The 25,852-nt window shown below is 38.2% G+C and overlaps 1 protein-coding gene across 3 annotated transcripts in view; it reads left to right on the forward strand.

The window, feature by feature from the left end:
- LOC106872132 (transmembrane protein 181) overlaps window positions 1-25,852 on the forward strand; it is a 67,727-nt gene that overhangs the window by 26,396 nt on the left and 15,479 nt on the right. For all 3 annotated transcript variants that reach the window (XM_014919003.3, XM_014919004.3, XM_014919005.3), the window contains 5 exons: window positions 3,857-3,924; window positions 5,707-5,797; window positions 10,429-10,568; window positions 18,216-18,335; window positions 25,452-25,532. In XM_014919003.3, the coding sequence (XP_014774489.1) occupies window positions 3,857-3,924; window positions 5,707-5,797; window positions 10,429-10,568; window positions 18,216-18,335; window positions 25,452-25,532 (500 nt within the window). The remainder of the gene's footprint in view (window positions 1-3,856; window positions 3,925-5,706; window positions 5,798-10,428; window positions 10,569-18,215; window positions 18,336-25,451; window positions 25,533-25,852) is intronic.

Raw genomic sequence — 25,852 nt, forward strand, 5'->3', positions numbered from 1 at the left:
CATGGGTTGAAAAATAACTGAAAAAAACCCTGTAAAAGGGTGGATGAACTCACACACACACACACACACACACACACACACACACACACACACACACACTAGACAGACTGTCTATAACTCTTGTCTACCAAATTCACTCACAAGGTATAACAGAAGATACTTGCCCAAGATTCTGTGCTGTAGGACTGAACCCTCAGTCCACATAGTTGTAAAATGAACTTTATAACCATACAGCTATGCCTGCACCTATGTATATATTGGATAAATAATATGCAGTTACTTGTTCTGCGAGTAATAGCAGCTAAATCTCCTTCAATTCACTTTTTCAAAAAAAGGAATAACACATTAGATATTCTGTTGTGTCTGGGGAGAGTCATTCTCTTTTAGTGCCTTATAATTTAACACACTCACCAGTAAAATTTCCACTCATTTACTCTGTCTGTTGTTCACACTGTTCTTTTTGTTTGTTTGTGTGCATGTGTGTGTGCATACACATGTATGTATGCATGCATGTGTGTGTATGCATGTGTGTGTGTGTGTGTGTGTGTACCCCTGCCTCCTTGTGTGTATGTGTGTGTGTATGTTTGTGTGTGTATGGGTTTTTTGCAACTATGTACTGTGTTTGTATGTATGGATGTGTATCTCCATATGTGTGGACGTGTGTCTCCATGTGTCCTTGTGTGAAGTAAAGTGTCTGAGTAAACATATCTACTGGATCAACAACAATTTCATCTGTTTGAAATGGCTTGAAAAGGTTATGTAGACTGTCTATACTCCATGTTAAATTAAATAAATTGAAAATAAGCTAAAGTCATCATCATCGTTTAACGTCTGCTTTCCATGCTAGCATGGGTTGGACGATTTGACTGAGGACTGGTGAACCAGATGGCTACACCAGGCTCCAATCTGATTTGGCTGAGTTTCTACAGCTGGATGCCCTTCCTAATGCCAACCATTCCGAGAGTGTAGTGGGTGCTTTTACGTGCCACCGGCACGAAGGCCAGTCATATTTTAAAAGAGATCGTTGTGGCATTCATGCCTTTCTCAAAGGTATTTGAAGTCTAAGTAAAATGAAACAGATTCTTATGAATATCGAAGTATATGTCTGGCTCCTTGACATTCGCCATTGAATTATATCTATTAACTTGATACTTTCTTGATATTTTCCTTGAAAGTTTCAGTTAAAAGTAAGGGGAGTTAATCAGAGGTTATACATCATCATCATTTAACATTTCTCTTCCATGGTGGCATGGGTTGGATGGTTTGATAGGAGCTGGCAAGCCTCATGGAGCCAAATCAAACTGGTTTAAATAATAATTATATGCATATGGATGAGGACAGTTGTATAAAGAAGTGCCAGTCACTTAATGTGGATGGAGCTTGTGGCTGAGGGAGATGCAGGAAGATATAGGACAAAGTAGTGAAAGTTGATCTCACAACCGTGGTGATGACAAAGGGCTGGGATGACTAGTGATAGGCAAGTTTTGAGAAGACCCACTCTCGTGACACTGAGCTCTGGTAGAGCTATCTCTCTCTCTCTCTCTGTCTGTCTGTCTGTCTCTCTCTCTCTCTCTGTCTGTCTGTCTGTCTCTCTCTCTCTCTCTCTCTCTTCCATGGGTTGGAATATGCACAACTGGGCTCTTCACCCAATTTCCTGCCTTCTCACCACCATCACCTTAACTGCAGCTCTTCCTTGATACCACTTTTATTACTATCCACAACAACTTCACTTGTTATTCACATTTCATCAATATCATTCTCTGTACCCATATTCTCATTAACCCCTTTACCCCACTACTACTGAGCCACCAAATTGTCTCTCTACCCCAACCACTATACATCTCTAACCCTCTTCAAACACTACACCTGTCACTCTTCCCCACTCATTCCTGTAACCTATCCAAGATTATCCCCCTCTTATTCTTCTCCTATCTGCTATTTTATGATTTCTGTTCTGCTGCTTTACACTGTCATTCATTTCCTACTTTCTCAGTTTCTACCCCACTCATTTTTACCCATGTTGTACCTTTAGTGTCCACCCCAACACTTCATCACCATTATTTTTAATTGCTTCATTGCTTCCCATCTCCTACCCTCTTGACCACTCCTACCCTCTCTTCTAAAATTTAAGCAGTCATGTAACTCTTCTGTAGCAAGAAACCTGTTCTGCTCTAGCCTCTTTTCTCATACTTCTACCCTTCATCTCATAGCATAAAGATGCCCCCTTGAGTTATGTAACCTTGCACACTGCATGGTAACTTCACTAGTGCTGGTGGCAATGAAAATAATCACCCAGCATATGCTGTAAAGTGGTTGCTGTTAGGGTTTCTACCACTGCTTTAGAAACCATGCCACAGTAGACACTGGAATGTGAAGCAGTCCTTGGGCCCATTGTATCTTGTCAAACTGTTCAGCCCATCAGATGGAACATGCATGTTAAATGATGACGATGGTATATACATATATTTGGCAGTTCTCTTAAATAATTTTGATAAATAGGTTTGTGTTCATGTGATAAATTACTTAACTGTTTGAGTTGTGTCATATTTGTGTGATCAATTTCTTAACTGACTGTTTTATGTCATATGTTATATGAATCCTCTACCTGACTGGTTTTATATATTGTCCTGTACTTGCTCAGCTTGTCCATCTATCCTCTCAATAGGAGAAAGAAAGAGAGAGAGAGAGAAGCCTTTTTAGTCTTACTAAGAACCATGACTCTGAAGTGCTGGTATCACAATAAAATGCACCCAGTATACCTTGTAAATAGTTGGTAATAGGAAGGTATCCAGCTATAGAAGACCTACCAAAAATGTAACGCATGAGAAAGATGTGGTTTCCAATATGTCTAGCAGAGCAGTAACCCCAAATAAGAACTGATGAGGTCCATGACAATTCATGCAGTAGTTTATCCATATGAAGTGTAGTGTGACATTGTAGGCATGTCACACAGCCTTTACTGTTCAGTCATTTGCTGTGTAGCAGTACATTTTGGTGGTAGCCTTTACAGTAGAAGGTAACATTGCAACAATAGTTGTTTCTTTGCATTAATCACTGATATCAGTGATTGAGGTTGACTCTTTGTCTTAAATTTGAGATATATTGTGACAACCAAAAGTGCAAAATAAGTTTTAGAGCTGAAGGAGTTTTAGTGAAGTTATTGGTTCTGCTACTATTTTTGTGTTTTTTGTTTGTGTGTGTACTGTTTTTGGAATGGTATTCTGGAGTGATGCAGTTATATATCACTCAAAAACAAGGTACCTCTAAGCGATCATTTGACTTGCTCTAATTATCCTTCATAAAAAGCTGAGATGGTCATTACTGGAAGATCTTTGATCAAAGGTCTGTTATATTGGAGCTAATGAGTTAATATAGGATTAAATAACAACCACATACCACACAAAGCAAAAACAAGTTCATGCATTATTAAGAGAGGGTTTGTATATTACCCCAAACTGTCGTATACTCCTCTCCTAGACTTACATAACATCATCATTGATTAACGTCCTCCTTTCATGCTGGCATGGGTTTGACAGGAGCTGACCAAGCAGGACACTGTACCAGACTTCTGTGTCTGTTTTGGCAGGTTTTTTTTAGCTGGATGCCCTTCTTAACACCATCTACCCTGCAGAGTGGTCTGAGTGTTTTTTACGTGGCACAAGCACAGGTGAGGTCAGTTTGGCATGGTTTTTACAGCTGGATGCCCTTTCAAATGCCATCCTCTTTACAGTGTGGACTGGATGCTTTTTAAGTGGCACCAGCACATGAAAAACAATCAGTTACACATTACTTCCCCCTCCCTTCAGCTTTTATCAAGTTATGAAATAATTATAGGAATTTTTCTTTATCTTTCAAGGTCCCCCTATTATTGAAACAATCTCCCAAAATGCTTCTTCACTGCGTCAGGTAACCCCAGATTTAAAGGTTTGTGATATAATCATATTTTCATACTTTTTCAGAAGTTTATTAGGTCACACTTGGTAGAGAATCAATACAACCAGATTTGATGTTTTACATTATTCTGCTAAACAGCAGAAGGTATAGAGGTACCCTTGGCAAAGGAATACCAAGATGAAGTCAGATTTTAGGATGTTTATTCTTATAAAGATAACACATGATAGGGTGGTGTGCTGGTATTTTGTACTGCAGCCCCATTAAACTTAACCAATGAGGAGACCTCAATGTGGTCACTCAATCTGCTTGAAATAACACTGTTTCCTTCAGATCACACGCTGTCATCTCAAAAAAGAAGTCATGACTAGAATGTCTTTCATAATAATTCTTGATCACAGTTGACTTAGATCTAGATGACCTTTGTCAATGTCAGTATCGAAAAAAGTAATGTGATACCATTGTTATGTTAATATTATTACTTGCATTTTGCATGCTTGCACATAATTGGGTCTATTTAAGGTGGCTGCTAATTTGATGTAACAGCTTGGCTATTCAGTTGCATAAAACTTCTGAATGAAAAGAATCATGTGAGACAGTGTCTGTTGACATAAATATTGTACAGCACAGCAATGGCAATGTCAGTTAATAGTAATTTTCAATCAATAATTCAGATGTGACAAGCTTGAATGCAATGTTTTGCTGCTGCATGGAAAATGAAATGTTTAGATACTATTGATATATAACTATAACTATATATATATATATATATATATATATATATATTGGAGCCTGGTGTAGCCATCCGGTTGCACCAGTCCTCAGTCAAATCGTCCAACCCATGCTAGCATGGAAAGCGGACGTTAAACGATGATGATGATGAAACATATATATATATATATATATATATATATATATATATATACATATATATACATATATATATATATATAAAACAGCTTCATTTTCATCTAACATGAGAATGTTGATCCTATAAGAAGTTTGTGTAAATGGTGAAAAACCTGGAATTTAAGACAGTGAAATTTTAAAGAATAGATTTGTGATATTGTTATCAGTCCTTCCTTAACAGAAATTGATAACTGTTGAAGGCTAAAATTCTTATCACAACATAAAAGTCTTAGTGAATCAATTCAAAGTTATTGTCAGAGATTATGTGTGTCAGCTTATTTTTGCAAATTTTGATAAAATTGTCATTAAAGGATAATGTAAATAATGTGGTTGAAACAAGACTCATAAATAGCATGCAATCATATTAGCATCATCATCATTGTTTAACGTCCACTTTCCATGCTGGCATGAGTTGGACGGTTTGACTGAGGGCTGGCAAGCCAGAAGGCTGCACCAGGCTCCAATCCGATCTGGCAAAGTTTCTACAGCTGAATGCCCTTCCTAACGCCAACCACTCCGAGAGTGTAAGTGGGTGCTTTTTATGTACCACCAGCATGAGGGCCAGTCAAGAGTATCAGTATTTTCAATCAGGTGATCAAACACTTAGTACATATATTGATTCAGCTAGCAGCATAAAATGATTTCTAAATTTGAGATAATTGAAACAAAAGAAAAACAGAAGTTAAAAGAATAATTACAAAAAGTATTAACATTATCATCTTTATGCCTTCAGTTCACATCTTACCATGGGTTCAGGCTTTTACATCTTTCTAGACTTGATAAAGCAACTACTAGTAATGTACTGGTGTTGATTTATACATTCTTCTCTGTCTTATAAATTGATCTTATACTCTGCCCAGAAGAAGCTAACAAATAAATGTTTTTTTTTTTTAAACCTTTTTTTAGACCGGGCCTTTTCATTTGAAATCACCACCCATGTCAACATTTCATCAACAGTTATGGTTAATTGCTAGTATCGATGCTGACAATGCTGGAAGTAAGTATGATGTTAAATAAACTACCAATATTACATAATCTATTATTGAATTTTGTGATTTTCATTTTACATTGACAAAATAATCAATTAAGACATTTACTGGTTTATTTAAATGTGATGTTATAGACTTTCAAAGAGATATAAAAGTATGGTTGCAGGAATAAAAAATTGAAAATGTAACACTTGTTTCGTTTTAGTATGTAAAACCCAGAATTACAATATTTTTTTACTCTTTTACTGGTTACATGCATTCAGCTGTGGCCATGCTGGAACATTACCTACAAGGATCGCTCATATTGACATTTTAAGTTCATTACTTATTTTATTGATACGAAAGGAAGGCGTTAGGAAGGGCATCCAACTGTAGAAACTGCCAAATCAGATTTGAGCCTGGTGTAGCCATCTGGTTTCACCAGTCCTCAGTCAAATCGTCCAACCCATGCTAGCATGGAAAGCGGACGTTAAACGATGATGATGATGAAAGCTTGAAAGAATTGAAGCCGGCATGCTCTACTGGATGGGTAATGTCAGTGTGCATATACAACAGAGTGTAAATGATGTAAGAGGAAAATTGTGTGCAAGAGAGAAGACTGTGCTGGTATGGTCATGTGATGCATATGGATGAGGACAGCTACTTAAAGAAGTGCTAATCTCTAATTGCGGAGGGAACCATTGGAAGGGGTAGACCCAGGAAGACGTGGGATGAAGTGGTGAGAAAGGATCTTCAGATGCTGGGTCTCACTAAGGAGATGACAAGGGACCAGGGTGTGTGGTGATTTGCTGTACTTAAGATGCTTCAAGCTAAGTAAAATTGTGGCCATCCATCCATACAGGCATGTCCCTTTTGGCCTTGCCCCCACTCCCTCTCCCAGCTGAGAAGTCTTTGTCTTGCAGGTGCCCATGCCACATAAAATGCACTTGTGCTGCTACTGTGTAAATGCACCCATGCCAGTGACATGTAAAAAGCACCCAGCACACTCTGTAAAGTAGCTGGCATTAGGAAGGGCATCAAGCTGTAGACACTATGCCAAAACGGACAATTGGAGTCTGGCCAGCTCCTGTCAAATCATCCAACCCATACCAGCATGGAAAGTGTTCATTGATGATGATGTGAAACTGCTAAGTTATTGGAAATATAAAAGCATGTGGCTGCAAAGTGAATGTCTTAACTACATAGCCATGTCTGTGCCTATATCAATGTTAATTTCATTTCACTTAAGTGACTAAAAGGATTTAAAATTTTTTATTTTAATATCTGAATGTAAAAAACAACAATAGGGTGGCCGCCAGATCCTCATTTTTGGTGGTAGAAACCAGAGAAATTGACTTGTTTAACTTTTACACCACTGTCATGAACATCCTTGTTTCAAATGTAACATTTTTGCTTCTCTGGGCAAATAAACAACTCCACCTCTCTTTATTGACTCTCACTTTATTTACTGTCTCTATACATAGCTTGCATGGCCCTCACAAGCCATTCATCTATTTCTAGTTTCCTAATGAAACCCTGTCCTAGGTTGATGATTGCTGTGTTTTAGAGCTATTCCCTAGCTAAATACTCTTGAAATTATCTCACAATTAATATGGCATCTGCTGTACCTTTTCCTGGTATTAACTCAAAATGCATATCTTTTATGCTGATATATTGCTCATTTGGATGTAGACTGTTAACTTACATGAAGTGAAAAATTCAGGTGAGCTGAGTAGTAAAAGTATATCGGCTCTATTATTAATTTCTCTGTAGAAAGCTTTGTTAAAGAGAGAGATAATTCCAATAATTTTAATAAATGTTTGTTCAACATCTGTAAAATTTCAGCTACTTTTTAGCATATTGATCTTTGTGAGTGAGGAAAACAGAGAGAGAGAGAGAAAGCTAGCTAATTAACCTATATTATTCACAACTGGAAATAAGTGTTTCCAGTTGTGGAAAGAGAGAGGGAGATGTTTATAGTTGGTGGGAAGCTTTTCTTTTCTGTGTAATAAATTATTGTGTGTGTCAATAAATTTTTTTTATTTGTCTTATTGAGGAAACAAATATCTGTATATTTTAGTTATGCTATAAATTAAGGTAGTGTCTACCAATATTTAATTCTCAGTGGCATAGGCCATTTAACTACAAATAGATTGTTGTATAGTCCTAGGTCTGATTGAGTGAATCTATGATGTTCAGGTATTGAGCTGAAAGACTAGGTGCAACCGAGAGATCTTTGTTCTATGCTAATGTCTAGTTTAGAACCATAGTACATACTTTGATATGCAGTAGTATGTAGTGCAGTGTGACATGTCTATTTCTGTACACCTATGCATCTATTTCTGGCCATATCTGCTGCTCTACACCTGTAGGTCTTGGTGATGGTTATAGTGTATGTGTTCTGGGTGTTGTATATGTGTCTGCATGTTTGGAGATTGTTTTTCATGTAGAGGCATGGACTATAAGGATTAGAGTTTGCTGTAGCAACAAACTGCATCTTTCATATGTCATGTCTAAATGGTCTTTTATTTTCAATATTTCTATTTCCCTGTGTGGCTGAGCTGTTGGTGTGGTCTACATAGCTGTATTGATGCAAAATATGATGTTGTTTGTAGTTTGTTGTGGAGAGATTGGGGGTTCAGATGGGACTGGGGTTATCTATGGTATATCTAATGTAATATTTGTGCATAATTGTTGTTTCTTTCTGTGAGTGCTGTAAATATGTTTGTGCTTTGTTTTTTTCTTTCTTTTCTTATGTATTGTGAATGCTGTGGAAGTGTTGTACATAACGTCTGGAATTTTTGTCTTCTTTGCATTTTGTTGTGTTAAGTGTGACGGTTGGTTGTATTTGATGTTCTCTGGTGTTGCTAGTAAGGAGAGGCTACTGTAAGCATGTTGTTTTGGAGCCATGTGTCTAGATGATTGATATATGATTGGAGTATTGCACTGCTGAGTTTGGAGAATAGTTGCAGAATGTAAGAATAATGTTATCTATGTATAAGGGTATATGAATATTTTTGAGGTGGGGGAAGATCTGAAAAGAGTGGGTGATAAATGGGGAATGGAGTTGAAAGTTTGTTAAAATGGTGATTTAAAAAAAATTATTCTTGTTGGAGCCTTCATGTTTTCTTTGTGTGTGGTTTGGTTGTTACGTATAGTGATCTGAATCTCTGGTGTAATTTGGTGAAGGGAATTAGGGTTAATCAAAATTCAGTGTTTTTGAAATATTTGTAAATATGCAGGGTGATATGTCAGTATCATTAGAAGTTCATTTGGATTTTTGTTGGAATGAATAAAATTTATGATTTTGTCTAGTTTCCTGATTCTGACAGTATTGATAGGAGTAGTTTTAAATATTGGTAATGTTGGTAAGTGCAGTGACTCCTTCAAATCCTAAATGTTTCAGATGTAAGTTTGACATTTTGTCAGAGCCCGAGACTTAAGTTTTTAGAATTCACTATTGCTTTTGAGGTATCTGATATGAGCAATGTCAAAATTATGGTCTAAGGAGAAGGTGCATGTTTTACACATGTTCTCTTCTTCATTTCGTGAATTTTAGTGACTAATTTACCAGAAATATTTGTTTAATGTGGATGTTTGCTTGGTGTTGGTGTGTATGTTATTTAAAGATTGGCCATTGTTGTTGTTGGTGCTAATAGTATTTTACTGTTTTGTAGTTTATGTTGAATAAATTTGTGGAAATTTTTCTATGATTTATTTTCTTTATTTCTTATTTTTAGTAGTTTACTGCTGAGTTATTTAGTTATGTTGTATGTAGTATTGGTATATAGTGCAGGGTATTGCATGAAAAGCTCCCACATTTTACATGGCCAAGAATGTGAATTTGGTTTTTCTGTTGTACCCTGTACTTGAGGTTGCCCCTAGTTTTTATGTGGTTAGCTATTTTTTATGTCTAATTGGGATCTATATTACTTTGTGAGATATATTTTTAGATATGTCGAAAAATATTTCATTGAATCTGCATTCTGCAGTATTTATGTTAGTGATTGTACTGTTGAATTCTGCTAACTTTCATTCTGTTTCCTCATGGAGCTGTTGCCACTGAAATATTCTGAAATTTGTAAAAGACTTTTCATTGCTTGTTGATGTGTAGATGTGTTATGATAAGTATAATAGGTGGTCAGTGTGTTGAGGGATTGCTTGCCTTGAAGTATGTGGAGCAGAATGAGATATTTGGTGAAGAGTTATAGTTAACTCAGTGAGAGATGTGTGTTTTATGTATTATTTTTGTGCCAAGATGTGCTGTGTACCTTCAAATTTACATCTGTAATGGTGTTTGTGTAAGTGTCAAGGTGCAGCTCACTGTTGTAAGCTTTATGAATCTTGCATAATTGATGAGTATGTCATTACATTATAGTATTGAGCTGAAATCCTCATGAGCCTACAGAAAAGACCAACTTCTCTCATGGGCCATTACAGGACAGCAAAGTATCTTGACCATTATTTATAAATGTTTATTATTTATTAATTAGTCAAAAGGATTGTAATACTTAACCAAAAGTTTGTAAACAATTTCTCATATGAATCCCTTGAAATTTTAAGAAGTCCTCACAGTTCATATATTGTATCATGTGTTGGTTAACCTTTTATTACTTAAAACTTTATCAGTTTGTTAAAGATGTCCCATTTGGTTTTGCAGTGGCCAAATTTGAACAAGAGTTCACAGTCAGTGTTCAGATCAGGGCTATTCAAAAAAATGAAAAACTCAAAGAATTGTTTGACAATCCAAATCTGACAGGAGAGATCCACAACCACACAAGAAACCTACGATGTGCTCATGTGAGTCGGAAACTAACAAACTTTGTTATAATCTATATTTTTCTCTTTGTTCATTGGTTAAAATGGTTGACACCTTTCACTTGCAATGTTATCTATATACACCACGTTTTATGCAATCACCTCCCAATACTACAACATAATTCTACAGTCTTCTCTCAGTACTATAATATAACCTAAACATTATTGCAACCTACCCCACAGATGCTAGACTTCACCATCAAAATATTCTTGAGTGTAACCTACCAGTATTATAACACAACTTGTACAAATATAGTCTTCACAATACTATCACACACTTCACATTCTACACAATCACTCCCAAAACGGTCAACTCTCCATTAAATCACACCCTACTGTCTTGGGAAAGAAAAGGATACACTAGGTAATATAGTCCTACGTGCACCAAAGCAAATGGAGTACCTTTGAACAAAGATGGATTGATCAGGGCTGATACACACAAAGTAAGAGCAGCATGTCACAGCTCACACTTTACATTTATAATATACAATCATAGACATAATGTACTCAATGAATATAATATTCAAATTAATATATCCTAAGAGAAATACCTAGCCAAGGATAAACCTCTGTACCTGGCTTTCGTTGACATGGAGAAAGCCTTTGACAGGGTCCCCCGATCCCTTATCTGGTGGTCAATGAGGAAACTTGGGATAGAAGAATGGCTAGTGAGAGCTGTGCGAGCCATGTACAGAGATGCGGCCAGTAAGGTGAGGGTTGGAAATGAGTACAGCAATGAATTCCGGGTAGAGGTAGGGGTCCACCAAGGTTCCGTCCTCAGCCCCCTATTATTTACCATAGTCCTCCAGGCAATCACAGAGGAGTTCAAGACAGGTTGCCCCTGGGAGCTCCTCTATGCTGATGACCTTGCCCTAATTGCGGAGTCACTATCAGAACTAGAGGAGAAGTTTCAGGTGTGGAAGCAAGGTCTAGAATTGAAGGGCCTTAGAGTCAACCTAGCTAAAACCAAAATCCTAATAAGTAGGAAGGTAGATAAAACACAAACCCCTTCAGGTAGATGGCCCTGCTCAGTATGTAGAAAAGGAGTAGGTAGTAACTCTATAAGATGTACCCGGTGCAAGCTATGGACACATAAGAGGTGCAGCAACATCAAAGGCAGGTTAACTAGCAAGTTAGTTTTTGTTTGTGGCAGATGTTCAGGTGCAATAAAGACTGCAAACAAACAGGAAACAACTTCTATCTCATTCCAGGGTGAAAAACTAGAGGTAGTCGATAGCTTCCGCCATCTGGGCGACCAAGTTAGTAGTGGGGGTGGGTGCGCTGAAAGTGTAGCTGCTAGAATAAGAATAGCCTGGGCAAAGTTTAGAGAGCTCTTACCCCTGCTGGCGACAAAGGGACTCTCACTCAGAGTAAAAGGCAGACTGTATGACGCATGCGTACGAACAACCATGCTACATGGCAGTGAAACATGGGCTGTAACTGCTGAGGACATACGTAAGCTCGCAAGGAATGAAGCCAGTATGCTCCGTTGGATGTGTAATGTCAATGTGAATACCCGTCAGAGTGTAAGTATCTTGAGAGAAAAGCTGAACATTAGAAGCATCAGTTGTGGCGTGCAAGAGAGACGATTGCGCTGGTATGGACATGTGGTGAAAATGGAGGAGGATAGCTGCGTGAAAAAGTGCCACACCCTAACAGTTGAGGGAACCCGTGGAAGAGGTAGGCCCAGGAAGACCTGGGCTGAGGTGGTGAGGCAAGACCTTCGTACATTGGGCCTCACCGAGGCGATGACTACGGACCGAGACCTTTGGAAATGGGCTGTGCGTGAGAAGACCCGGCAAGCCAAGTAAGATCGTTGCCAGTGCCCCTGGACTGGTTCTTGTGCGGGTGGCACATGAGATGCACCATTTTGAGCGTGGCCGTTGCCAGTACCGCCTGACTGGCTCCTGTAGGATTTTCGAGCGAGATCGTTGCCAGTGCCCCTGGACTGGCTTGTGCGGGTGGCACATAAAAGACACCATTTCGAGCGTGGCCGTTTTCGTGCGGGTGACACGTAAAAGCACCCACTACACTCTCTGAGTGGTTGGCGTTAGGAAGGGCATCCAGCTGTAGAAACTCTGCCAAATCAGACTGGAGCCTGGTGTTGCCATCCGGTTTCACCAGTCCTCAGTCAAATCGTCCAACCCATGCTAGCATGGAAAGCGGACGTTAAACGATGATGATGATGATGATGATGATGATATATATATATATACCTCCTTGATCTTGGCCATCAGCTTGGTCTTGATGTTGCTGGCAAAGCAGTTTTTTTCAACTGTACCTCTCTCTCTCTCTCTCTCTCTCTCTCTCTCTCTCACACACACTATATTTGTAGCCTTATTTATAAAGCAATTATTTGTTTAGCCTGAGAGGTTTATATATCAATAGATATCATCATCATTTTAACATCCACTTTTCCATGCTTGCACGGGTCAGGTGGAGTTCACTGAAACAGATTTCTTTGGCCAGATATGTTCTCGCAGAATATTGATTGACCAAAGCCTTGTGAGTGGATTTGGTAGATGGAAACTGAAAGAAGCCTGTCGTATATATATATATGTTTGTGTGTCTGTGTTTGTCCCCCCCCACCATCGCTTGACAACCGATGTTGGCATGTTTACATCCCCGTAACTTAGTGGTTCGGCAAAAGAGTCTGATAGGATAAGTACTAGGCTTGCAAAGAATAAATCCTGGGGTTGATTTGTTTGACTAAAGGCGGTGCTCCACCTGGCCGCAGTCAAATGACTGAAACAAATAACAGAATATATGTGTATGTATATATATATATATATATATATATATATCATCATCATCATCATCATTTAACGTCCACTTTCCATGCTAGCATGGGTTGGACGATTTGACTGAGGACTGGCAAGCCAGGAGGCTGCACCAGGCTCCAATCTGATCTGGCAGAGTTTCTACAGCTGGATGCCCTTCCTAACGCCATTCACTCCGAGAGTGTAGTGGGTGCTTTTACGTGCCACCAGCACGAGGGCCAGTCACACGGTACTGGCAACGGCCATGCTCAAAATGGTGTTTTTTACGTGCCACCAGCACAAGTGCTAGAAGGCGACGCTGGTAACGATTATGCTCAAATGGTGCTATTTACGGGCCACTAGCATGGAAGCCAGACAGCTGCTCTGGCAATGAACATGCTCGGACAGTGCTGTTAGTGCTCCACTGGCGCAGGTGTCAATCAACGAGTATGGTTCAATTACGATTTCGATTTCACTTGCCCCAACAGGTCTTCGCAAGCAGAGTTTAGTGTCCAAAGAAGGAGAGGTTGGCATGGGTACCAGTTGTTGGGTTCGGTTCGATTTCGATTTCAAATTTCAAATTCCAAATTCACTTGCCTCAACAGGTCTTCACAAGCAAAGTTTTTTTTAGTGTCCAATGAAGTAAAGATACGAATAAGTGAGCTGGCTACACTTCTGGCAGAGGTCACAGATTATGCTCTCACTTGCCTTGCTGGGTCTTCTCATGTACTGCATATTTCCAATATACACATACCTTGCCCGAATAGCTGAATACCAGAACTAGAACTGATATAATACCAGAATTAGAACTGCTCTAATACCAGAACTAGAGAAGTTACAGGTGTGGAAGCAAGGTCTAGAATTGAAGGGCCTTAGAGTCAATCTAGCAAAAACCAAAGTCTTAGTAGGAAGGCAGACAAATCTCAAATCTCTTTAGGTAGATGGCCCTGTTTGATCTGTAGAAAAGGCATAGTTGGAAACTCCATAAGATGTACCCAGTGTAAGCTATGGACATATAAGAGGTGCAGCAATATCAAACTGGGAAGATAGTTTTTTTGTGTGGCAGATGCACAGGGGCAATAAACACTAAAGACGTACAAAAAACAAATTCCATTACATGCCATGGGGAAAAACTAGAAGTAGTTGATAGCTTCCGTTACCTAGGTGACCAAGTCAGTAGGTGGATGCTCTGAGAGTATAGCTGCTAGAATAAGAATAGCTTGGGCAAAGTTCAGGGAGCTCCTACCTCTGCTGGTAACAAAAGGCTTCTCACTCAAAGTGAAAGGTAGACTGTATGATGCATGTGTGTGAACAGCCATGCTACATGGCAGTGAAACATGGGCTGTGACTGCTGACGACATGTATAGGCTTGAAAGAAATGAATCTAGTATACTCTACTGGATGCGTAATGTCAATGTGCATATACGATAGTGTAAGCACCCTGAGAGAAAAATTGGACATAACAAGCATCAGATGTGGTGTGCAAGAGAGATGACTGCACTGGTATGGTCATATGTTGCATATGGATGAGGGCAGCTGTGTGAAGAAGCATCACACCCTCACAATGTAAGGAACCTGTGGAAGAGGTAGATCCTGGAAGACATGGGATGAGGTGGTGAAGCACCACCTTTGGATGTTGGGCCTCACAGAGGCAATGACAAGCAACTGAAACCTTTGGGGATATACTGTAATTGAGAAGATCTGGCAAGTCAAGTGAGATTGTCGCTGTGGCTGATGCCAGTATTGCATAACTGGCCCGTTTCAAAGTACCCTTCAATCGTCAGGCAATATGCTGTGCTTGAGAAGACCTGTTGAGTCAAGTGAAATCATAGTTGTGGCCGATGCCAGTACTGTCTGATGGGCACCTGTGCTGGAAACGTGTAAAAAGCACCATTTGTGTATAGTCGATGCCAGTGTTGCCTGACTGGCCCTTGTGCTGGTGGCATGTAAAAAGCACCCACTATGCTCTCTGAGCAGTTGGCATTAGGAAGGGCATTCATCTGTAGAAACCTTGCCAGATCAGTCTGGAGCCTGGTGCAACCTCCTGGCTTGCTAGTTCTCAGTCAAACCGTCCAACTCATGCCAGCATGGAAAGCGGATGTTAATCGATGATGATGATGTTTCTTACAGTTTCTTTTTACAAATTCAACTGACAAGGCTTTTATTGGTCCTAGGCTATAGTAGAAGACACTCGCCCAAGGTGTTATGCAGTGAGATTGAATCTGGAATTATGTGGTTGAGAAGCAAACTTCTTACTACACAGTCACACCTGCACCTATAAATATATGTAATAATGTATTTGTAGTGTAGATTAGTCAGCTAGTGCATGGTGAGAGTTATGTAACACAGTTTCTGGCTCAGAGAATATGCAGTGTTCTAATCTCAAAGATGTTTGTGTCTAAGGAGTTGAACTGTGAATTTTTTTTGCCAAATGTCTAGCTCCTCATACATTTTGTGTTTATTTAATCTTTAGTTTGTTTTAGCTATTACAACTAAAGCCATGCTTCTGCTCAGCTTTGAGTATTTATGTGGTAACTTAAAAAAAAAAAAAAAAGATTTATAATCTAAATGTTCTTTGGGATATTAATTGAAATTTACACCTTTTTGTAGTGTACTGAGGTTAACTTAAACAGTTTATTGTATTTTCACTAAAATTTTGTGGGTATTTAAAAGATATTTTTATATAAAAATAATTATAGCATTTTTTTCTTTAAAAAAAAGACAAGCAAAAACTATCTCAGCCAACCATATTTTTGTGACAAGTGCCATAGTAATAATAGATTAATTTATGATTTAGTTTCAATTTCTTCTTGGATATTTTTCATTTATGTCAATGGTGACTTTAGGAAAAACACGAATATAACAGGACCTAGTTTTCCCCCACTTCCAATGCTGTACAGTACTTATATACCTTATAAATCGGTTATTAGCTGTTATTTTCAACCTTCACCACTAAACAGCTAATCTGATTATTAAGACATTAATCCTTGAGTAATCATAGAGGGTTTTTTTTATTTTCTCTAAATTATTGTTATTGTGGTTGAATTTTTTCTAGTTTTATATAGAGAGAAAGACTAAAGGATTATCCCTTGTTACTAAAGAAAGTCTCCAGCTGGAGGTGGATGATATGTGTAGAAAAAGTTTAGTATGGAATAAGTTATTACACATATACCAACCATTCTATGTGACTTGTAATCATACTCAGTTTAGGTGTGATGGCAAGGTGGCAGGCTAAGATGAGTGAACCAGATTGATCTGGTACTTAATGCTACTGACAGGTGAACTGGAATAAGTAAAGTGCTATGTCCAGAATTATAATGAAATGCAACAGCAAATTTGAACTCATGATGTATAATCAAGTAGACTTATCCAGTCGGTCATCTCACTTTTAATAAAGAACATATTTCTGTGAATATGGTCATGAGTACACATCTTACTACAGCCTTTGTGTTCTACCTTTGTATGTTTCAGTTTGGTTTACATAACAAGATAGGGATTAACTAACAAGATGGTATCAGATGTAGTAAATGGTATAAAATATTGTAAGCTCTAATTTTACATAAAAATATGCAACAGGCTCACTTCAGGGATAGAACCATGAACCTGTTCCTTGCAGTCTGATTGTATTACTAATTATTACACTACAGAGTGCCTACCATTTCCTCCTCCTCTCAAATTAAAAACTATAATTTTTCTGCATTTTATGACTGTACTATATGTTGTGTACAAGGCACCCTCCCTCCTGCACTGGTGCTGTGATGAGACTCCCCCCTCCATGCTCTCTCTACAGGTGATTGATAAGTGAGACTACTTCTCTAGTGCTGGTGCCACAGAAAAATGCACCAGATACATACTGTAAAGTAGTTGGCAAATGAGCAGAGAAAGCCTATGGTTGGGAAATCCATTTAGATCTCTGTCACTGAGGATTATTCAAACTCTAGTGTTGGTGCCACAAGAAAATGCACCAGTGCACTCTGTAAAATGTTTGGTGATGATAAGGGCATTGAGTCATTGCAAACAAGCCAAATGACATGAACAACTATCTGTCTGTGGGAGCAGCAGCTCCCATTAAGAAATGACTTGTAACTGTGATGACCCATCCAATCCATGCTAGAATGGGATACAGATGTAAGAATGATAATGATGACGATAATTATGGTTATTAATCAGTCAATGTTAGCAGGATAAGTTATTTTATTAATATCCAACATTTCAAGGTGTTCTACCTCAGTCTGATATTTATGGTGAGAAATAAACCCTATCAATCAAAATATGAAGTATAGTTAAAAGTAGCAGAAAATACATTTATAGAACCTAATTTGAAAAGAGGGAATGGCAAATGTTGTGAATTGTTATTAACAATGTAGTTACTAATCAAGTAATAGATACAGGCATGGTTCAAATCCTATTGTTGGGCCTGTTGCTTTTTGCCTATCTCAAATTGGAGCTTACGATAATCATAAAAACAATTTCTACTCTCTACATCATAACTGAGTGGTTAGCAATAGAAAAATCATGTAATGGAACCCTCTCACTTGTGGGATAGAGAGTTGCTGAAGAGGTCACAGAATGTGTGACGAAAGAACTTTGACAAAAAAGACTAAAATAATAATAAAGCTAAAGTGAAGACCAAATATATAGTGCATGTGTTTAATTGGCAAAATATGACCATCCCCAAGTGTAACAATAGGATTTAAAAAAAATTCTCCCTTAAATTTTATTTTTACTATTATGGGATTTCTTGAACATTAGTATGTACAGTTCTACAATTATAATTGAGATAAATTTTCTGAAGTTATAAAACTGTTGTCAATAAAATATACAAAATATTATATTTTATGATTAATTTTTGATTTTATGATTGTTGTAGAAATGTGATGACCTAATTTTGATGCACTTGGGATTTTTGGATTATTCCAATTATATTATCAGTGTCCGTTTCTTTGGATTAGAAAACGTCAAATACAAATTTGAAAATATTGATTTTCATGTAAGTAAACTTAACATTATAGTATGACATTGTTATGCTCTTTAATTTTCTTTTCAATTTATTCTAAGAAAAAAATGTATTATATCATTTTTCGTGAGCATGGGGATGCAGTAAACTAGAAATCTCTTGATTTCCAGCCAGAATTGTTCCAGTTTGATGCTAAATTCTGGTTATCCAGTGCATTTAGTGGTGTTCACTTCAATATAACTCCACAGTTTTGCTCTCCTAAATGTTTTTCTCTCAGATTTTAATCCACAGACGTTCAGGTTGGGCATTTGGAACATCAGTTTCATCAACCTGAGAGAAAGACCTGTGAAGGTCATGGTCCCTGACTTTCATCTCCTGATGAACATTTTTTTATTCTTTTACTTGTTTCACTCATTGGACTGTGACCATCCTTGGGCACTGTCTTGATCAATTTTATACCTGTACTTAATTTATGTCTGGTATTTATTCCTTTGCTGAATTAAGTTGCAGGGGCACAAATCAGTCTACACTGGTTGTTAAATGGATGAAAGGTGTGAAGGAACAAAAAAAGGGGAATATAGAAGAGGGGGAGGAGCAAGAAACTAGGTGAGTTACTGATGGCAAGAGAGGTGTAGGAGTCCAAAGAGTAGGTTAGAGTCAGTGTTGACAGGATGGAGAAACTGTTGGGAGAAAACTGAGAGAGAGAAAAACAAGGCTGAGAGTTGGGAAGTAGTGGGTGAGTGCAGGGAGAGCAATAAGGGAAAGAGAAGCTGAAAGGTAGAGGGCGATTGAATGTGAATGCAGAGAAAGCATCCTAGGTGAGGTGGCTATGGAGAAAGAAAGTTGAGAGAAAGGGGTAGGAATGGCAGTGGTTAAATGCAACAAGAGCAGTGAGAGAAAGAAAGAGTGGGTAATGAGATGAAGGCAAGAATAGGTGTGGGTGAGAATGTCTGATGCAGCCTCTTATATGATGAGAAGGGAATCAGAGTGAAGTAGATGATGTAGTCTGCCCAAGCAGTGGAGAGATGGGGTGGGGACTATGAAAGATGAAGTCTTTGTCGTTCTCTTCTACAGCTTCCACTAACTTGGAGTGCTCAGCACTTTTGTATACAACAATCATCCCCTGTATGCTTCACATACCTGTTCTAGCACAGCCTCCTTTTTTGTGCACTACATCTGATTCCTCTTATTTCATTTTTGCTCTCTCATGTTCATGTACACTAATAGTATACATCCATTGGATCATGTTGGCTTCATTTCATTCTAGTCTTTGCAAGTTTTCTATATTCAATGCCCATATCTCACTACCATGCAACTTCACATTCTATCATGTCATACAATCTGCTCTTCTCACTCTGAGAGGAAGGTATCTTTGTTAACAGCAATAGTAATAGCTTCCTGAACTTTTTACCAATTTGTCCTTAGCCTGGTGACTAGTTTTTCTGAACAACCATTTCCCCTGCTAATTATGTATCCTAGGAAACAGAAGTTCTCAACTACTTCTAATGAGCCAACTGAGCATTTAAGAGAATCTATTTCTGGTGTGCTCATTATATGTATTGTTTTGGTGCATCTGTCACATACAAAGCTTGCCTTCTCTGTTAGCCTACCATCTCTTGTATGTAATATCTAAGAAAGTTTACTTCCTAACTGCATGGTTTCAGTCCAGTCTCATTGCATGGCACTTTGGGCAAATATCTTCTACTGTAGTCCTGAGCCAACCAAAGTCTTTTGAATGGATTTGGTAGATGGAAATTGAAAGAAGGTTTACTCACCACATGCTCTTCAGTTCAGGTCCTAAGATTGTATTGTGCTTCTGCAAGTAAGGTTCATAACACTACTTGTATTAGTTTGACTGACTGAACAAAGAAATAGGCCCTAAACTCTGCTGTATGTTTGAGTGGACAGTTCACCATACAACTAGTATTTCAGATATAACACATCATCATTTCATCATTGTTTAATGTCTGCCTTCCATGCTAGCATGGGTGGGACAGTTTGACAAAAGCTGGCCAGGGAGAAGCCTGCAGCAGACTTCTGTGACTTTTGGCAAGATTTTTACAGCTGGATGCCCTTCCTAACACCAACCACTCAGCAGAGAGGACTTAGTGCATTTTATGTGGCACAAGCACAGGCAAGGTCACTTTTGGCAAGGTTTTTACAGCTGGGTGCCCTTCCAAACACCAACCACTTTACAGTGTGGACAGTGCTTTTAAGTGGCACCTGCACTGACAGGGTCATCAAGTACTTGCATGAAAAAAAAATCTACACCCAATAACAAGAGGAACATGTATGACAACTGCTTCAAAACCTGTGGCTTCTGTCCTCCTATATCAATAATTACTGGTACTTTTGTTATGCTGGACTTTTCTCAAGTTCAACTTTTTTACATTTATACCTGATGTTGTAGTTATCCAACACATCATAAATATAAACAAAGTAAATAAGATATATTTTCTTCTGATTTGTTGGTTGTCTGCTCTTTATATCTGCATGCATCTGCACGATTGTGTGTTTGTTTTTCTTCCCTCCTCTTCTCTTTGTCTCTCTCATTGCAGCATATGTTTCCTCGTGACACACACACTTTTTAACTATATCTTCCCCATCTCTCTCCAGCTGCTCCTTATATTACTCTTTCACCCCTCTCTTTATTATTTATATTTTTTTTTCAATTCTTGAATATAGAGCAAATACATTCCTCAATGCACATATTAAGTAAGTAAATAAGATAGAATATGAGTACCTTAATACAAGGTATTGGTTTGGATGGAGTTTAAAGAATTAAGAAAAATAAAGATGTCCTTGTGTTATTTTATGCAAAGACATTATCATTAGAGTATCTTAACATTAGTTTGTTAAAGAATGTGCTCCTCAAATACTTAAAATACTGACATTGTCTCTACTACGTAACTGTTTTATTGTCATTGAGGTAGTGACAGCTGTCTAAGTAGTAAAATTCAAGTTAGTCAATACTTCTTAATGTGACATATTTAAATAGGTGCAGATGGGTCAAGTGTGTGTGTGTATGTATGTGAGAGAGAGATTAGATATGCCAGCACCTTATCCTTCTGCTAATGCACACTCACACACATAATATAAAAGTAAGGTATATATTGATTGATTTATTTATTACATACCCCTAAAGGGACTTCAGTGTGTTTGTCATATTTTTGACATTACCACTAGCACTACTAGATATAATGTCTATAACCTTACTGTGTCTCCTGCAAGGATTTGAGTTCAGCACTGCAAGCTGCTGAAACTCTGGTTAGTATTATATGACTGCTGTGAGCTCCATGGCTGCACAGAATCTATTTATGATTTGGTGCAGTGAAATATCGAGACTTCAGTGTTTTTGCTGGGGACCCAACACAGAACTAGTGGTGGTATAATAGTGTTGACTCTAAAGTCCATTTGGTGTATGCAATGTAAGCTGTGGATGCACAAGAGGTGCAGCAGAATATCAGCCAGACTAGCAGAGAAAGTGAGCTTCATATGTGACAGTTGCACTGGAGCAACGTGTATTGAGCACAATGGATATAAATTCTGTTAAATGTCCAGATGGGTCACTAGAAGTAGTCAATAGCTTTTATTATGTAGGAGATATAATTAACTTTGAAAGTATAGTTATTCTGAAAGTATAGTAGCAAGAATAAGAGTGGGTTGGAAAAAGTTCAGGGAGCTATTACTGCTGCTGCAACAAAGGTCTTTTCCCTCTGAATGAAGAGCAGATTGTATGATGCTTGTGTTACAACTACAGTGCTGCATAGTAGTAAGACATGGGTCTTAAATGCAGAGGACTTGATTAGACAATGGGAAAAAATGAAGCTAGCATGCTTGTTAGATGTCCAGTGTAAGTGTGCATGAACAACAAAGTACAAATATGTTGAGACAAAAATTATGCATAAGTGTATTGAGATATAGTGTGCAAGAAAGAAACCTCACATTTAGTAATCACTGAACCGGCAATGTGTCTCCTGCACAGCAAGACATGTTCCTGTCTATCATACTTAAGTCTCTTAATGCCTGGTATGAAGACATCTCCACTCAGCTAATGGGGCTTTTTTGTTTTGCAAGTTACTTGTTGACTTCACTTGTGCTGGGGGCCATGAAAAAAAGCACTCAGTATACTCTGTAAAGTGATTGGTATTAGGTGGGGCATTCAGTTGTATAAACCATGCTAAAACAGATGCAGTCCTCTGGCTCATCAGATCCTGTTGAAGCATCCACTGCATGCCAATATGGGACATGGACTTTAAATGATGATGATGATGGTGTGTGTATGTGCATATGTATGTATAAATATATATAAATATACACTCATACACGCACGTGTGTGTGTGTGTGTGTGTGTTTATATATTTTCTTTTATATGTTTCAGCCGCAAGGCTGTGGCTAGTGTATGTAGAGAGCGCGGGAGATGTACATATAAAATAATAATGAACTTATTTTATACAGTGGTCATTTGCACTACAACTCATCAGAAAAAGTAACCAAAACTGCATGAACTGTGTGTAGACTATGCACAGGAAGTGAACTGTAAATAAGTCTACAATGAAGAAAAAAAAAATAGGGGAGGTGGGGCATCAGGTGGAAGTTGTGAAGGATGTAGTGTCTCAACAGCCAACAACTAATGCAGGTTGTTTATTCCATGTTTCAACAATTCTGAGCATGAAAAAATGTTTCCGAAAGTCATGGGTGCTGTGTTGTTTTTTTATTTTGTAAGCATGTCCATGAGTGTTAGACAAATGGAATTCAAAAAGGTGCCTAAAGTTGTTGTTGGAAAGATGGTAGATAATATTGTGGGACTCAATCAAGTCAGTTGCCAGGTGTTGGAGCTTTAATGTGTCCATGTTCTGGGAAGCAAGACACTCAGAGTATGGTAGATGCCTGACGGCAGGTATTTGTCTGGTTGCATGCTTCTGAATAGTTTCCAGTAGATTGATATGCTGAGGGAGATAGGGGTTCCAGACTGGTGATGCAAACTCATATATGTATATATTTTCCATGTATCATTTTTGTTTAATGCAATTTTATTCTCAATCATCCATGTCCTTTTTCAAGTTTCTTGTCCTCTATTTTTGAATTATTATTGATCTCTCTCTCTCTCTCTCTTTCTCTCTCTCTCCCTCCCTCTCTCTCTCTCTCTCTCTCTCTCTCTCTTTCATTCATTCATTCATTCAGCTTTTCCCATTACATCCCTGACTTCTTCACTCATTCATTCACTAAAAAATTGCCAAAGATTCTGGAAATTTTCAGAAACATTTATGGTCATTGTTTTTTTTTAAGATTGTTTCTATGTGCAATTTGTCATATTGGCATAAGTTACATGGATCTACAGTAGGGTTTGTGTAACTAAAGTCCAATATGAGAAGCTGATGAGAGATTTCTAGTTACCTTCACCAAAGGAGGTTATGTTTTCATCAGCGTTGGTTTGTCCGTTTATCCGCAAAATAACTCAAAAAGTTGTATTTGATGAAACTTGCGGGAAAAATTGGTAGCCTGGTGTAGCCATCTGGTTTCACCAGTCCTCAGTCAAATCGTCCAACCCATGCTAGCATGGAAGGCGGGCGTTAAACGATGATGATGATGATACAAGGAACAGATGATGAAATTTTGGTAGTGATTTGGGAATTTTTATGGATTCTTGAAGGATTTTTCATTTGTTATATTTACTTTACATGAAGTATTACAATGTAACGTTCTTTGATTATCTCCCTTGAAAACATATTCATCGTTTGCACGTAACCTATGGTGGTGTTGGTGTTTCCAAAATTTATTTTCGTTTCTCTATTAGTAATTTTACTTGCGCATCTATCTTAAAATGAGCTGCTTGGCGGAGGTCTGTGGAGGATGACATGACAAGCCTTGACTATTGAGATCAGCTCAAAAAGATCAGGCTTTGCTCTCTCCACTGCCGCTGTGAACTCTATATCTTCTGTATGATGTGGAAAATATTCCATCAACATTGCCCATCTTTAAAATTCGTCTGAGGCTTGGCCCCCGTGCCATCCCTCCACTACAGAAATGTTCGTGTCATATCACAACACTATGACAGAACTATTTCACCTCAATTGGCCCTGCTCTCTTCAACATCGTGCCAGACACACATAAAGGAGGAAAGTGACTTCACGGCATTCAAACGATCCCTCGATGATTACCCCCAACAAATACCAGATAAACCACCCTCACCCAGATATGTCTCTGAAAACAATAACCCTCTGCTTAAATGGGCTACATTTCCCCACAGCTGACTGTGTATCTCTTCCAGGTGGTGCTATTAAATTAGACATGGCCTGAGTCAACTTCAGCCAAAACTTATCTAAGTAATCTAATCTATGCTGTAACCTTTTAATCAAAGCATGACAACGTGAGTAGAGGCTGATATCTTAACATTTTCTGATGGTCTTAAGTATAAAAAAAATTATTAAAGATTTATATAGAACTACATTCAGAGTATGTCTATAAGTTATTGTGTTTAGACCTGGTTTCTATCCTCAAACTGTTCCATTTTGTAGATGCAATTTTTTTTTATTTTTTATAAAGCACTCCGAAATTAGAAAAATAAAAAATCTGCAACAACCTTGGTCTCATGAGTATCGGATAATGGAATTTCAACTGTGTAAAGAAATTGATTGTGGTGATCGTAGTTTTGACGGTGATTGTGGTGAAAGCAGAGACAGTGTTGATGATGACGATGGTCGAGATAAGTATGGGAGGAGGATAAAATAGTACCGGTGGTTATAATGGCGACAGGAGCGGTGTGATGTGTGATGCTGGTAATAGTGGTGTTGATGATAGTGTTAGCTGTATGATGGTGGTATTGCAGTGGTTATACTGGTTGTGGCGATGAAAGTGACTGTCAAGGTAACCGTCATGATAACGTTGATGATGGTGTATGTGGTTGAAGTGGAAGTAATGACAATGCTGCTGATGATGTTGGTAGTTGTGGTGGTGGTGGTGATAGTGGTAGGATAGTTGTGGTGGTGATTGTGATATGGTGGTAGCGGTGGTGGTGGTCGTCGTCGTAGTGCTGCTCCTGCTAGTTTGGCGGAGGTCTGCGCTCTCCGAGTGCTTTTCTAGTTTTGTTTGCTTTTATCGTGTTTTATATGATTTAACCAATATGTCCAATTTTGCTTCTATTTTCAGTTTAAAAGTTACAATGTCAACTTCACTCAGCTTGAAATATGGCTAAGATTTGTATTCTTAGTATTCACATTTATCACAGCAGTAAGTTTCACATTATTATATAAAACAATGTTTGTTACACATCATATACAAGCTAATGAGGAGGTGTGGGGTCCTATGTAGTGATTTGACCTGCTAGATATAGTAGTCAAATTTCTCTCAAATCACACACTATCATCTTCCAAAAAAGAAAGCTATATTAGATTAAATAGTCTTAGATATAGTATGTCTTGATAAAAGGTGGGATGGTCCTATATGATTGGTTTACTTGATCTAGGCTGGAGTGGGCCTAATAGTAACTACATACATGGCATACATATGAGTCAATGAGGTAGCTTTCATACAATCATCCAAGCTGGTAG

The sequence above is a fragment of the Octopus bimaculoides genome, chromosome 2 (genome assembly GCF_046866305.1).
Source record: "Octopus bimaculoides isolate indiv1 chromosome 2, ASM4686630v1, whole genome shotgun sequence".
Classification (NCBI taxonomy): Eukaryota; Metazoa; Mollusca; class Cephalopoda; order Octopoda; family Octopodidae; genus Octopus; species Octopus bimaculoides.